This window comes from Lagopus leucura, unplaced genomic scaffold (genome assembly GCF_019238085.1).
Source record: "Lagopus leucura isolate 7727_CA_CO unplaced genomic scaffold, USGS_WTPT01 Super-Scaffold_73, whole genome shotgun sequence".
Lineage (NCBI taxonomy): Eukaryota > Metazoa > Chordata > Aves > Galliformes > Phasianidae > Lagopus > Lagopus leucura.
The window spans coordinates 76,240,460-76,255,007 of NW_024962252.1; the positions used below are offsets into that span (position 1 = coordinate 76,240,460).

A 14,548-nucleotide genomic window follows, 5' to 3' on the forward strand; every position below is an offset into this window, starting at 1 on the left:
CCGCTCCGCCCGCAGCCCCAGGGCCGGGGCCGCGCCGCCGGCGGGGCGAGTTCGGGCGGCGCGGAGAGAGAGGACGCAGCGCACGGGGCTGCGCCCGCCTGAGCCCCGCTCGGCTCCCGGCAGCGCTCCGCCGCCCGCTCTCCCCGTAGATTTTTTTTTTTTTTTTTTTTTTTTGTCGGCTTTCCGTTTTTTTTCTTTTTCCTTTTTCTTTTTTTCTTCCCCCGTCTTCTTCTCCCGCTGCGGACTCTCCCCCTGCTGCGGAAGGCGCGAGGCAGAGCCCGAGAGGTCGGCACGGAGCAGGGGGCGGGGAGACGGCGAGGGAGCGGCGGCCGCGGCGCGGGAAGGCGGGGACGCGGCTCCCCCGGGCCGGCCTCGGACCATGTACCAGGACTATCCCGGGAGCTTCGACACCTCCTCCAGAGGCAGCAGCGGCTCCCCGGGACACCCCGAGCCCTACTCCGCCGGCGCAGCCCAGCAGGTAGGGCAGGCTCTGCCCCGTCTCTTTCGGGCGGGGTGGGCGCAAGCGAACGCGACTCCGAGGCTGGAGCCGCGCGATCGCATCCCTGCGGTTGGGACCCGCGTGGGTATGGGGGGACCGCGCTCGGAGCTCCCGTCGGGGCAGCGCCCCACGGCAGCGCGGCGGTCCCCGTCTGTCCCCCTTCTCTCTGCCGAGCGGCTCTCCGAGCGGTCCCGCGGCGCTCCGGGCCGTCACCCCTACAGAGCACACGCGCGGCCCGACTCTTATGCCCGCGGCCCCCCAGCGCTCTCTCTCCCCGTCCTGCTGCCCCGGCTCCATGCTCCGGCTCCGGGCGGTGCGGGGCTGCGCGCTTCCGTCGGGGCCGCTCCGATCGGCGACTGCGGAGCTCGGGCGGTGAGCGGGACGGCGGGGACGGGAACGGCTTCCTCGAAGCCGGGCCCAAAGGGCGCGACGTTCCATAGCCCGTCTTTCCATTTTCTTAAGAAAACGTTCAAAAATAGGTTCTTTGCCTATGTAGCCCCAATCCACCACTTCGGTGGAAGACGTTACACAACCGGGGCAGTTATACAAACCGAGGTTATTTCATAACTTGTTTACATCGGCCCGCCTCTCCCCACTCTTTGGCGTTTTCAGAGTTGCGCTCCCCCCTTTCTCCCAGTACTGTTCTTTCTCGGGTGGGTCTGCGCGAACGGTCTGGCGGCAGGAGCGCCTTGCCGCCTCCCATCGAGAAGCCGTAGGATCGTTATGAAGGGGGAAAAAAAAAAAAGAAAAACAAAACCAAAAAAAAACAACAAAACGAAAAAGTCTGCTCTTAAACTTTGCCAACCGTACCAGCCCGTGACATTCCTCACATTAAAGAAGTTTTACCAGAAATGACGCCGCGGTTCCCGGCCGCCTTCGAACGCATCTCGCGGGTGCCCTCTGCGGGCCGCGCAGCGCCGAGCGCGGACGTCTCCGTGTCCGGGAGCGGGATCAGGCGCTCCTCCTGACAGCGGCCCAATGCGGCCCCTCCGCTCCCTCCTCCGGCGCGTGTCCCGCCCTCGGCACTCGCCCGCAGAGCCGGGGGGTCTCCGGCTGTGCCCGGAGTTCGGGCTGGCCTACGGGCTGCTAACTCTGTTTCTCTCCGTTTCTCTCCTTTTCCTTCATGTGCTCTGGCGGAGTCCGTCCCCGTGTGTGTGTGCCACGGCACAGCCCGGTCTCTGAAGTGGCGGACACGGGCTCAATAAGGAACTTGGCAGGAGCAGAAGGGTTTTCTCGCAGAACGCAGGCGATATCTCGAGGCATCTTTCCCTTGGTCCCTGCAGATGTTGTAGATTAGGATTGCATGCGAGCGCTGCCTTCCCCCAGGAATGGGGCTGTTCTGCTGATTCCGGGTTGGGCAGATCTGCAGGGCTTTATCGCCACAGAAAATATGCATTGCAGAAATTTTTTCTTCAGCGTTTTTCTTTTTTTTTTTTTTCTTCCTAAAGCAAGGGAAGACGTACCAGTCACATGCTTGAGTGGAAACTGTGTCTCTGGGCCAAAACTTTGATGCTTTTTAATTATTTTTCCCATACAGCACAGCACTGGAACATTTTTTCTTTCAAGTTGCGTGCGGTGCTCTATTCCCCCCATCGCTGCCTTGCCATGTGGTACACACAGCCCCTAATGGGAATAATTAGTATGCTCTCAGACTGGGCTACTTCTCTCTGATATCCCAGTACTGCATCCAGCCCTCCGAGGAGGCGTTCAGTGTGGGACAACCGTTGGGACCTTTTATTTGTTAGAGGGTTTGGGCCTGTGCTCTGTATTGGGTAACTGAGCATTAGTGAAGACCCTCTGGGTGGATTTTTGGGAAGGTATTTTGATGTGTATTTTCCTTATCTCTCTGTTTCCGAGCTGGGCATGCCCTGCAGCATGTCGCTCCCAGCAGGGCCAGGGCCTCCTCCGGGCCGGCTCTGGTGAGGCAGAGCCAGGGCCAGGCTCAGCTCTTTGTGTTCCTAACAACACTCCTCGCTCCTTGTTCTGCGTGTGTAACGATACCTGTGTCCGCGTGTTGCTTGGGTCGGGTGGAGAGCAGGAGCAGAGTGCGTGCTGTGCGTGCGGCCCTGTGGTTTGGCTGTCGCCCAATCTGTCCGTGTAGATAAGGAGAGCTGAGAGCTGGTGGAGGAGTGCCCCTGGGAGCAGGAGCAGTGTGTGAAGAGGTGGGCAGGCACATGGGCACAGCTGTGGTGAGCTGTCCTGGCGGGATGGCTTGGTTATGCAGGCAAGGCCTGGCCGTGTCGGAAGCACACCATAGGGAAAATCCAGCAGCAGCCCCGGTACCCTTATCTAAAGGCTCAGCAGTGTGCCTCCTGTTTAAGTATCTGGGGAAAATATTGCTTCTGGAGAGTACATAATGTGGGCTTGGGGGAATTCTTAAGATATTTTGAGGGATGAAAAAGGAAACCGGTGGCAGTAATGGGGCATGGCACAGACAGGCTGTAGCCAGCATGGCCTCATGCTTTGGCCCGAAAGCGAGCAGGGAGATGTGGCTGAGCTGAGCACCTTCCTTTGCTGTCCAGGAAACATGTGCTGGGGGTGTAGGAGCCTTCTGCTTGAAATAAAGGGATGTTTACCAGTGGCTCCTATGACATTCAGATGATGACAGTCACTTGATTAGTAACTTGGGGCTGACTTGTGTCAGATGTTTGTATGTTACATGGCTGATTTGGTGATGGGTCTGACTCTCCTGGGCTCTGATGGGAGTCTGTAGCAGGTCAGTGGGTGGAGGCTACAGTGGTGTGGCACCACCACAAAGATCCTTTCCTCTGGAACACAAATGCTGTCTTTGCATAGCAAAGCACCAAAACATCTCAATGCATTGTGCAGCCATATCTTCTAGTATCCCTATAAAGAAGGCGGGATGCTTCTTTCTCTCTGGGTGCAGGAAGGCTGGTGGTGGCACAGGTGCATAAAGGTCGTGGAGGAGGGCACTCATGGAACTGGCAGCAGAACTTGCATCTCTTGATGCCAGCACCTGTAGTTTAACTTGTCTTGCACTTTGTGCCTACTGTGAAGTTCAGATCTCTTCATAATGATGTGATGGCTGTGGAATCACTGAGCCGTCCTCTTGTGGGCAGTGTGGTCACAGTCTACACTGGGCAGAGTATAAAGAAGGGGATTTTCCTCAGTAGATTCTTCTGAGGTGTTTACAGTGCTCAGCTCTGGTCCTCCGTTAGCAGAGCTCATGAGGATGGCATTTACTGATGTGTGTCGGGCCCCAGCTGCAGATGAACTTCAGAGGTTCTGTTGCAGCTTCTGCCAAGTCTCAGTGCCATCCTGTCAGCATTGTTCCCCCATTCCATTCACCAGATGCACTCCTGCCTTCTCTCGTCCTTTCTTGTTAGACTTAGGGCTATCCAAAGCTATAAAGTGGCACTTATCTGTGTTCAAACTGGATCTTCTGGTCTGCAGGCTTTGGCAGCTGGGTGTCTTCTGGATAAATCTGGCCCAGAGTGCTGTTGCTATCAGAATGTGGAACACTATTTGCAGTAGCCTTGCTTCAACAAAGCATTTGGGCATGGTGCTTGACTAGGCACACCCTGAAAAGGAAACCTGTGAAGTGCTGTCCCTTATCTAGGACACTTACCTGGGCTGAGGTCAGGCTGATGCAAGGGCTCTCTGGTCCCTAGGAGGCTGCTGTCCTGACCAGAGAGTGGGTGTTTTTCACAAGACCATTTAAATGCTGCAAGCTGCGGGTCCTATGAGCCCCTGCCCTCAGCAGTGGGTTGGGAGACAGTTGGAGCAAGGCGTGCCTGTCTGTAAGGCCCAGTCTCACCATTGAAAGTCTCCTTATGGGAGCTCTTCATAGACAAAAGCATTCCTCCTCCCCTGCTTCCCCCTCCGGGGACAAGCAATTGTTTTCCTGGCAGTTTAGTGCCAGCATATTATCCAGATGGATTTACCTCTGTCTGAAATAAGGTGTATGTGTATTTTTGAGATCATTACCTACTGCCTTGGTTTTTACTGCTGCCTTGTTTTGTCTAGACAGTGCAGAGAGCTGCAGGGAACTTGTCCGATCTCAAACCTAAGAACTGTTTTATAGGCTGCTATTAAAATACATATCCTTGCATGTAACCATCCTGAGGCCGGGCTTCTCACACTGTGTGCGGCAAGCACAGAACCTCTGAGCAAGAGGTGAGCTGCTGTTCTCTCCATACCCAGCTTCGTGCAGACCAAGCAAGGATTTTGGGGGAATCCTTTGGTAGGAGGCTTTGCTCTGTTTAGTAATGACACTTCAGAGCCCAAGTTTCTCTTCCTTTTCTTTGGATTGAGAGAAGTGTTCTTCTAGAAACTCCTTAAATTCCCCTTTTGCCCTGTGTTGGAAAGACCTGAGGAGGTGGGGAACAAGGATAGGGCTGGGTGAGGGCATGGCTGCTGCGAGAGAAAGTTCACAAGCCAAACATTTGGCGCTGGGCAGACCAGGATGCAGCAGGGGCCAGGGCCAGCAGTGCTGTGTTTACTTTGGGCACTGCTCTGGTCCTTGCTGGGGCCACTCCTGGGGTCTTATGTGTAGCTTCTGAGGATGTGTCGTGTTCTGCTTTCACTGACAATTTATTCTCTCTCCCTCTCTGCCTTTCCTCCTAGAAATTTCGAGTAGATATGCCAGGATCAGGCAGCGCTTTTATCCCCACGATCAACGCCATCACAACCAGCCAAGACCTGCAGTGGATGGTGCAGCCCACCGTCATCACCTCCATGTCCAGCCCATACTCTCGCTCACACCCATACAGCCACCCGCTGCCACCGCTGTCCTCGGTGGCCGGACACACGGCCCTACAGCGACCGGGTGTGATCAAAACCATCGGCACCACAGTGGGACGGAGACGAAGGGATGAGCAGGTAACCGTGTAGGGAGGAGGATGCAAGGCAGTCAATGGCGCGGGTATAGATTTCCCCTATACAAAGGGAATCTCCCACTGCGCTCTCACAGTGTCACCCCTGGGGTCCCCCCATGGGGACAGCAGAGGTCTGCCCCACGCTCTGTACCTCCGCTGGTGTTTCTCAAGATGATGCATAGTGTGAGCTGCACAGTGCTTTTCTTGCTGCTTCCTCAGTGTGTGACACGATTCAGCCGGTCTCCATCACAGGCCTTGTGACACCAGGCTGTGTTGCGGCTGGGTTTCAGGAGCAGGTGAAACTCTCAAGTTGAGCCTTGGGTTTCAGTCTGAGTGTTTCTGCTGCTCCAGGCAGAAGGAAACCCCTGAGCAACCGGAGCTTCACATAGGTAATTCACAGAACTGATGCCTAGATTACATCAGTGGGTGTTTTCTATTGGCTCTGTGACCACCTGTGCTGCTCCATTCTCACTTTGGGTGATACAGGTGCCAGCCAGTTTCATGCAGGGAGGAACAGCTCCCCAGAACACATCCAGTCTCACAGAGAACCTTCGGGATGCTATGATCTACACCCCTGACCCTCACCCTGACCTCTTCACAGCAACAAGATGGGTATCCTCCAGGTGCTGCCATCCTGGTGGCATTCTCATAGTGGGGTGGGGAAGCTGGTCCCTCTTCTGCCCATGCCTTTGTAAAGCCAGTCTGAAATATCTGAAACTCCCCAAATCGCTCTCAAGCAGCAGTTCTGTGGGTTGCCACAGAGAAATGTAACAGGATGTGCTGTGCGCCCTCAGTGTATGAGCACACTGCTGCGTGAGGCCTGTTCCCAATAAGATGCAGCAGCCCTGCTGTTATTTCTGCATCATCTGCTTGGATTCACACTCCCAATTATTTTCTGTGGTGTGGATCTCTAAAGGACCCAATTGGGATCTGAAAGGCTCACTGCGGGCCTGTATGTGCTGGGCAGGATAGGTGCTGTCCCTTCAGCCAGGCTCAGCCACCTACCATCCCAGCATACAGGGCTGGTTCCAGTGCTGGGGGAAGCTCTCATGAGAACCAGGGGAATAATTAGCAGAGACTAATTTGTTTGACAAATGCTGCCTCTGTGTTCACAAATTGGCCGTGAAGAGATCACCATATTCTCTGGTTTATTTGTTGTTCAGAGTTATTTGCAGAAGGATGCCTGCCAAGCAGTTCCTGGCCTGTGGCTTGTTTGCAGGCCATTTGCTATGGGTCAGATTCAGATCCAAGTCCCTTTGATTAGACACGTGCTATGGCAGGACCCAGACTGTGTGCAGTGACTCTTTGGCTCAGGTTTCCACTGCTGGTGCTTGCCTTTTTGGAAAATGTTGTGTAACGTTGTAGGAAAAGAGCCTGTCTTGATGAATGGTTCTGCCAGTGACTGCATGCATGGGGTTTGGACAAGTGACAGCTATAGTTCGTGAGTGCAGCAGGGACACCGAGAGTGCCAAAGCAAACTGCTTGTAAACAAATTTAGTGCAGCTTACAGAATATGCCATCTGAGACCCTTTATAATGTAAAGCAGGCCTCTTCAGCCCCATCTATGAGATTGTTTTAAAAAAACGTAACTTCTGAGATAGATAACTTAAAAATGACTGAAGGCCTTGAGAAGACTCATTTTGGTCCCAATGTCTTTCAGTGAGATCTGAGCTCCTGAAAACCACACACAGAGACCTGGAATCATCCCTGAGTTCATGTGCATGTCTGATGCTTTGCCTTATGGATACAATTGCACAAATATACTTTATCCTGCATACCTACAGGCTGCAAATGGAGCTGTCAGAGCCATGCTGGGTGTTCCTGCTGGGGCTTCTTATGGGGCTGAGGGTACCAAAACCCACAGAGGGAGGTGCTCCTGTCCCAGGACAGAGCGCCGTTATCTACTGGTAGAGGAGCTCTCAGGCCCAAAGTCTTTGTCCCAGAGTGCCAACTAGCAGCAGAAATGCCTCTGTCCCTTAGCGTGTGCTCAGATGTGCACTGCCTGCTGGTGAAATTGTTGCCACCATGCAGCAGAGTCTGAAAAAAGCAGAACAGAGAGAGGGGAATGCCCAGTGGCTGAAGTAAACTCCCTGAAACTGTGGAGATCAAAATTAGGGAAATGAACAAAACCAAAACAAACCAAAATGAGGTTAGAATAAAACTAATGCAAAAATGAAAAGGCAGCAGGAAGATAATCTTGTTTGCAATTTTGTCATCTATGAAAATACTAAAACTGAAATCTTCTATGAGAAGAGGGTTTTCTTTTTTTATTTTATTTACTTTTTTTACCAACAAGCACCCTGCAGAGCACTCATCTTGGTTTTGGGCTCAGTCACAGCAATGCCAGAGTAAGGTCAGCCCTGAGCAGAGCAGGACGTGGCGTGGGTGCCTCTGGTTGCCACTGCTGGGGTTTATAAGAGCTCATCTCAAATCCCCAAAGCTAGGCCTGACCTCACCAGATCCTGCGGGCTCCTGCTCACTTCCTCTGGTGTCGCAAGAGTGTAACTCTATGGGTTTCTACGGAATCACTCCTGACTTATATCAGTGAGGATGTCAGCTGGCCTCAGGAAGCCCTTGGTATCACTGGAGCCTTGCCTGCTGATGTGAAAAGCAGTCTGTTATCACGCTGAGTGCTTGAAAATCTGAGGTCGGATTTTGGGGTGGCATAAATAATTGTTGCTTCACAGACATCGTGAGAGCTCTGCTGATCTCCCTCTCTCCCCCCACCCCATCCCCGACCTTCAAGTTAACAACTATTTTTGTGTGGGAAGCAGCAGATATTTTCTTTCAAGAAAGAGGCGCTTACAACATCACACTCTGGTTTTGCTTAATGTACCACCCAAGTTGTGAAACAATCAGAGCATCTTTTATCTGTTTGGCCTTGTTGCAGATTCACTGTCCTCTTACACAATCTCCCCCCACTGCTCCCCACTCTGCCTTCTCCTCACCCTTGTGCTAAGACCTGGTGCTAGCAGAGATACTGGGTGCTTTCATCTTCTGCTGACATCAGTGGAGAGGGGGAGTGCTGAGCATCCTGCTGGATCAGGCCTTTTTTTCTTTGTGTTGCGGTTAAATCTTCACGAACTTCAAGGAATGCCTTGCTCAGATCTGATTGTGGGTTTTCTTGGCACTTGCCCATAGCTGTCGCCCGAGGAAGAAGAGAAGCGAAGGATCCGGAGAGAGAGGAACAAGCTGGCAGCTGCTAAATGTCGTAACAGGCGCCGAGAGCTAACAGAGAAACTCCAGGCGGTACGTGCTCTGCATGCATTTCTCCCTCCTTGTTGCCTGCCCTTTGGACCAGCTTGCAGGGTGTTGCTCTCTCTCTACCAACCTATCTAGGGAAGATGCTGTAAAATGCATTCTGCCTTCCCCTTCCAGGACTGCCCATTGGCATTGCTCTTGTGTCAGCAGTGGTGAGGGCTCAGCAGCCTAATTTCTTCTCACTGGCTGCCCAAAACATCCTAGGGGATCTCTTCCCATACAGCCTGCTGACCAACATGTATCTCCCTATTCCAGGTCTCCTTCTGTAAGTGGAAATAAATGTGCTGTGTGCTTCAGATGAAACCTTTGAAAGCACACAAGACTCTAGTATCACCTGAAAACAGGAGAAAGTGTAGCAATGTTACATGTGCTTCTCTAAGCTACATCCTTTAGACTAACCTGTCTCTGGTGGGCGTAACTGATGGGTGTAACTCAAGGGGAGTAATGCAAAGATGTATGGTTTGGTGCCATAGGGGAATAGTTAAGTTAAAGAACGTAGGGATGAGTGCAAGAACTGTGGGGTGGATAAGACACTGGCTGAAGTGTAGACAAGGATGGGTTGCATTAACAGAGTCTGTAGAGATTCCAGTGCTCCTCTTCAAGAAGCAGCCTGGGCTTGGTTCTGTTCGAGCTTGTTGAGAATCACAGCTGTGAAAGCACATCAGTGAAATGTGCTGCTGACTCAAATCTGGGAGGTATTCTCAGTGCAGGGGAAGCTGGACAGCCTATAGGAAGAATTTAAGGATTCTCATGACTAAACTAATATAAGTGAGAGGAGTACAAACTAGGAGGACATATCCTGACGAATTGAGGGTGAGTACTTTTGCAAGCTCCTCACACAGGAAAATACTAATTGCTCACAGATTGACTATGAGCCATCAGTGTTACATGATCGTGGGAAAGGTAAATGGAGTAATCCTGGGATGCATCAAGGGATAATACAGTGGAGATGAAAGTGTTAATCTTTTGCACAAGTCACAGGAGGGCCTCATCTGGAGTATGAGATACTGAAAGAAAAAGAAAACAGTTGAGAGATAGCTTTATATTATCTGCATCTAGGAAATGAAAAGAACATGATTTAACCTTAATACAAAACCCAATGGTAGAGGATCTGAGTCCTCTCTGCTAAGGTGTCTCTCAAGTAGGTAGCAAGGGAGAATAGGTGTTTAAGCCACAGAACAAGACAAGAGTTGTAGAAACCATCCATGAAATAACAAAGGTGAGCTCATGAGAAGACCATTTATATCCCCTAGATTGGTGAAGTCTGGAAATAGCCTTCAGGTAGACACAGGAAGTGCAAAATGCTGAACTAGCAGATACTTCGTGCCTTGCTCGAAGAGGCTGGGGTGTATCTGCCCACGCCAGCTGGGAGCTGGACTTGATGGCCATGTTCTAGGTCAGGAGCAGTGCCAGAACTTCAGATACTTACTTATTCCGTTTTTGTCTGCAGGAAACTGAGGTGCTGGAGGAGGAAAAGTCAGTGCTTCAAAAAGAGATTGCTGAGCTCCAGAAGGAGAAGGAGAAACTAGAATTCATGCTGGTTGCTCACAGCCCTGTGTGTAAAATCAGCCCTGAGGAACGTCGGAGCCCACCAACCAGCAGCCTCCAGAGCGTTCGGACTGGAGCAAGTGGAGCAGTGGTAGTGAAGCAGGAGCCTGTGGAGGAAGAGATCCCATCTTCCTCTTTGGTCCTTGACAAAGCTCAGAGGTCTGTCATTAAGCCCATCAGCATTGCTGGAGGTTATTATGGGGAGGAGGCACTCAACACTCCCATCGTGGTGACCTCAACACCAGCCATCACTCCTGGTTCCTCCAACTTGGTGTTCACCTACCCCAACGTCTTGGATCAGGAGTCTCCTCTCTCCCCGTCCGAGTCCTGCTCCAAAGCTCACCGGAGGAGCAGCAGCAGTGGTGACCAGTCCTCGGATTCCTTGAACTCTCCCACCTTGCTGGCATTGTAATCCCCTGAGGCCCCCCATTGCCAGTGTGTTACATCCCCCGCCCAGCTCCATGGGGAGACCTCTCCATGGGATTAGAGACAGGCACAGGATCGTTCAAGCACAAGGGCAGCAAGAACAAGAATGGGGAAATGCTGCAGCTCCAGGAAAGAGAGCGAGGACCAACGCCAGCTCCCTGGAGGCAGGAAATGGCAAGGGTGGGACTGATGCACCAGGACTGATTGGAGAGGGCAGTGTCTCCTCTGTAGGGTCTGCCAATGGAAGTCTCGTCTCGGCACCATAGTGGACTTGGGGAGCACTCCTGGCCAGGACTGAAAGCGAGCTGCAGACAGTTGCTAGCCATCCCTTTCCTTTGTGAATTGATCTGATCGGTTATGCTCTGTGCTTAGATCTTTCTGGTTAGTTACCTTACAACTTCTTCTTTCCCCCTATCTCTCTCTGCCTATCATTTCCAATGTTGTCGATCCTATGACATTTCATCCAGTTGATCTGTACTCTAAAGTCTTGTTAGGATCTTTCTTGGGACAGGCTGTGGGAAACATGCACGGTTGCCTAGCTGGGAAGGGGATGCCTGGTGAGAGGGGGACCAAGAGGAGCTAAAGGGCTCAGTGGCAAGGGCAGAGCTCATTATCTGTGACACAGACACCATGAACGGAGAGAACAGGAGGCTCACGTGGAGGACTTTTTTTTCTTAACAAGTAGATATACTTATCCCCTTGGGCTCCTCAAAAGCCAAGTTAGCATCTCAGGGCCGAAGTGGCATCAGAAAAGCTGCTGAGTTGGCACTTAGCAGTGTTTTTGGCAGGATTTTAGCCACAGTTTGGTAATACCAAATCTGCTGCTGGACTTGTGTAGTTCTCCTGGGCTGCCCGTTCTCTAGGGAGTATTGCATCTTCCTTCCCATCAGGGCCCCTGACTCAGATGCTGGTATCTTCCTGTTAGTAAAGTTGTCCCCTCTCCTTGGTAATATTTGCAGAACATAATACCAAAAGAGGTAGTGCTGTGGAGACTGGCAGTGGTTAGGAGGGTGAAGGGATTTTGTTGTGCCCTTGATGACTTTCCTTGTTGGGAAACACGGCGGCACGCTTCCACACAGTTGATACTTGCTGGTGGAGTTTACTCAGAGCTTCTCAGTTTCCAAGGCTGGAGGAAGGCAGGAGTCCAGCCTCCAGCACAGCACAGGCCTTGAGGCACTCCTGACCAGGCAGCAGTGGTGTAGCAGAAGTTCTAATAACATCTGGTGTGACAAGTTGATATTGGAGAAAAATCAGTTATCATTTTTTGCACCTCGGTCTCTGGCTTTTGTTGCTTTTTTGTATTTGCAGTGTAGTTGATCTGGTTTTGCTGGGGTTGACTGGCCTAAAGACCAAAAGCAAATTAGAGGGCTCTTCCACCAACATTGGGTCACTTTCTTCTCCAGCGTGTGGGCTTGGCTTCTAGTACTAAGTGCTCACAGATGGTAAAAGTGCTGAAGTTCACTGCTGAGAACAGTGATGTGTGAAACTATTCCTGCTTGGAGCCAAGCTCAGTTCCCATAGGTGTCAAGGCACTGTTGAACCATGAACTTGTGCACGTGAGGATAGCCCTGCTTGCCAGTTAAGCTGCTTAGGGGATAGCTCTTTAGTCCAGCCTGTTGAAGCTGTGATGGCAGCTATTTATTGTGAGATTTTCTTTGTTATTATTGTCTTTAAATTGGTGGAAAGTTGGGAATTTCTTGGTCAGGCTGGACCTGGAGAAATAAAAATGCAATGACAGGGTCAGTGCTGTGAGATGCTGAACTGCTGCAGCTCTTGCCAACTCTACTGGGAATTAATAGGGCCCAGTCTTGTGCAGGCAGACCTTTGCTCAGGTGGTCTGGATTCCCTCAAAATCTGGTCACTTCCTATTCCTTTAATCATTTCAAAGGGACACTATTTGGCTGTTTTTTGTTTGTTTTGTTTTAATTATTATTATTATTTTAAACCGAGTTATTTGCAAGAACTGCCAGCAATAGAAAGATGATTGATCTTTCTCCTTTGTAAAACTGATTCAATAATACAGGATTTTCCTTTGTTGCTTAAACATTTCCATTGTTAATCTAGTGCTAGAAGTTTCAAATCGAGCTCTTTCAATAACCAAAGTTGATAAAGGAATTCTCCCCTCACATGATCATCAAAACTTTTTTGTAATAAAGTAGAGGCTTTATGAAAAAACCCTTAGGTGTGGCCTTCCTTGTACTCTATCCCCACATCTGCCAGCCTACAAATGCCATCCTAGCAACTAGAGATGTTTGTTATCACATTTGACATAGTCCTTCTCTGATGGCCCCAGATTGGTCTCTACAAGTTACCTGAGTGATTTGTTTTTTGTTTGTTTATTTGTTTTTCCCTAAATTGACAGTTCTTATGTCAGGGACTCGCCAGTCATCCATACCTGCTCCCCATCCCCATGGGAGAGGCATGTATCCCAAGAAAGTCAGTGACTCCTACCTTAGCTTTTGCTCCCTGAATTGTTTCTGGAAGGAGCTGCAACTGGCTCATGCCCACTGCGTGTTGACCTGTCATTGATCTTCTCAGTAGTAGGACAGGAACATCCCCTTTTTTGTCCTGTGGTACTGGTGGGGAGCAATTTGAAACTGCCCTGAAAAGACAATCACTTTCTGCTACTTGAAAGAGCCCTGAATACCTTGTGCCTGCCTGTTCTCTCCCTCAAACCTCTGAGAGGATGTCTGTGTTGGGCTCGCTGGTCTTCTGCCTTTTGTATTTAGTGGATCAGCATTACCTTTGTTTAGTTGCTCGCAGACAGGTACAGCTTGAAGTCTCCTGCTGTTTTGTTCTGGCCCTCTGTAATTCTTTACAGGTTTACTGGTGTGCTTTTGGGAATTGAGTGTCTTCCCCACTCCACAAACTGTATTTGCCTTGAGTACCTTCCCCAGAGATTCCTAAACGTACAATGTCTCCATGTTCTTCTGCACGTACTGGGGATGTTGGGTCAGTTTCTGAGCAGAAGTTGTGGAAGTTGATAGAAAAAGGCCTTGGGAATTTCAGCTGGTATTGAAGTGACCCCCTAGTGACTGGCCCAGTGAAACATCCAGCAACATCTGAAGTTAATCAGTGCCCAACTAGGAGCGGCAGTAGCAGCTGCTTGAAGGAGACGCTTGGCTTCCAGGCGATGTTCAGCATTCCAGTTTTGCCCTCGTTCTTCCTTCCTCCCTCCCTGGTTGTGGCACTGCCTTCATCCATTCCTTTCTCTTAGGTGTGGAGATGGGTTAGTCTCAAACTGCTTGTGGTGTGATGGTATTTGGGACCAACCTGCTGGGGACAGTAGCTCTCTGTTGTGTTTTTATAATTATTATTTAAATGATCTATTTAGTTCATCTGAACCTTTAATTTTGCTGCTTACTGTATGTAGGATCCACCTGGCCTTTATCCTAAATGAAAAGAAAACAAAAACAAACCTAAGACACCTCTCTCCTCCCTGGTATCTTATTATTTATTGGCAGGCAGCCGTTCTGTGCCTGCTCCAGCAGATCTGCCCGCCATTAATTTAACATCCTCACAACTTGCATTCCTGGTGTTTGGTTGTTGCTTTTCTGCTTTTTGTTTTGATTTTTTTTTTTTCCTTTCATTCCAAGAAAGACTTCTGAAATGTAAGAAATCTTATTGTTATGACACTTAGAAGTTCATTTTCATTAGGAAGGCCAAGTCAAACATTTTAAGAGGTGAGGGGAACAATCTACATTTTATTTCTTATTTATTTATCATGTTTACATCTTTTTTTTTTTCTTGTTCAAGACTTGGATATAATAAAGAAAGCATTAAAAATATTCCAATTTTCTTCTTTTTTTAGGTTGGTTTTTTTTTTTTTTTTTGATTCTTTAAATAAAAGATTCTGGGCTTCACTGTCTGTATTAAATGTTAAAAAAAAAAAGAAAAAAAAAAAGAAAAAAAAATGTTTCTAAAGATGCATTATCATTCCTCTGTGAACAGTAGGTGGAGTTGAGGAGAAATCTCA

At 50.0% G+C, this 14,548-nt stretch overlaps 1 protein-coding gene across 1 annotated transcript; it reads left to right on the top strand.

Moving 5' to 3' along the window:
• The first annotated feature begins 323 nt into the window (after positions 1–323).
• Positions 324–14,344, top strand: FOSL2 (FOS like 2, AP-1 transcription factor subunit). Its single transcript, XM_042891635.1, has 4 exons — positions 324–478; positions 5,087–5,341; positions 8,479–8,586; positions 10,049–14,344. The coding sequence occupies exons 1-4, from the start codon at positions 380–382 to the stop codon at positions 10,556–10,558; spliced, it is 972 nt and encodes a 323-aa protein (XP_042747569.1). The 5' UTR covers positions 324–379; the 3' UTR covers positions 10,559–14,344.
• The last annotated feature ends 204 nt before the right edge of the window (positions 14,345–14,548 follow it).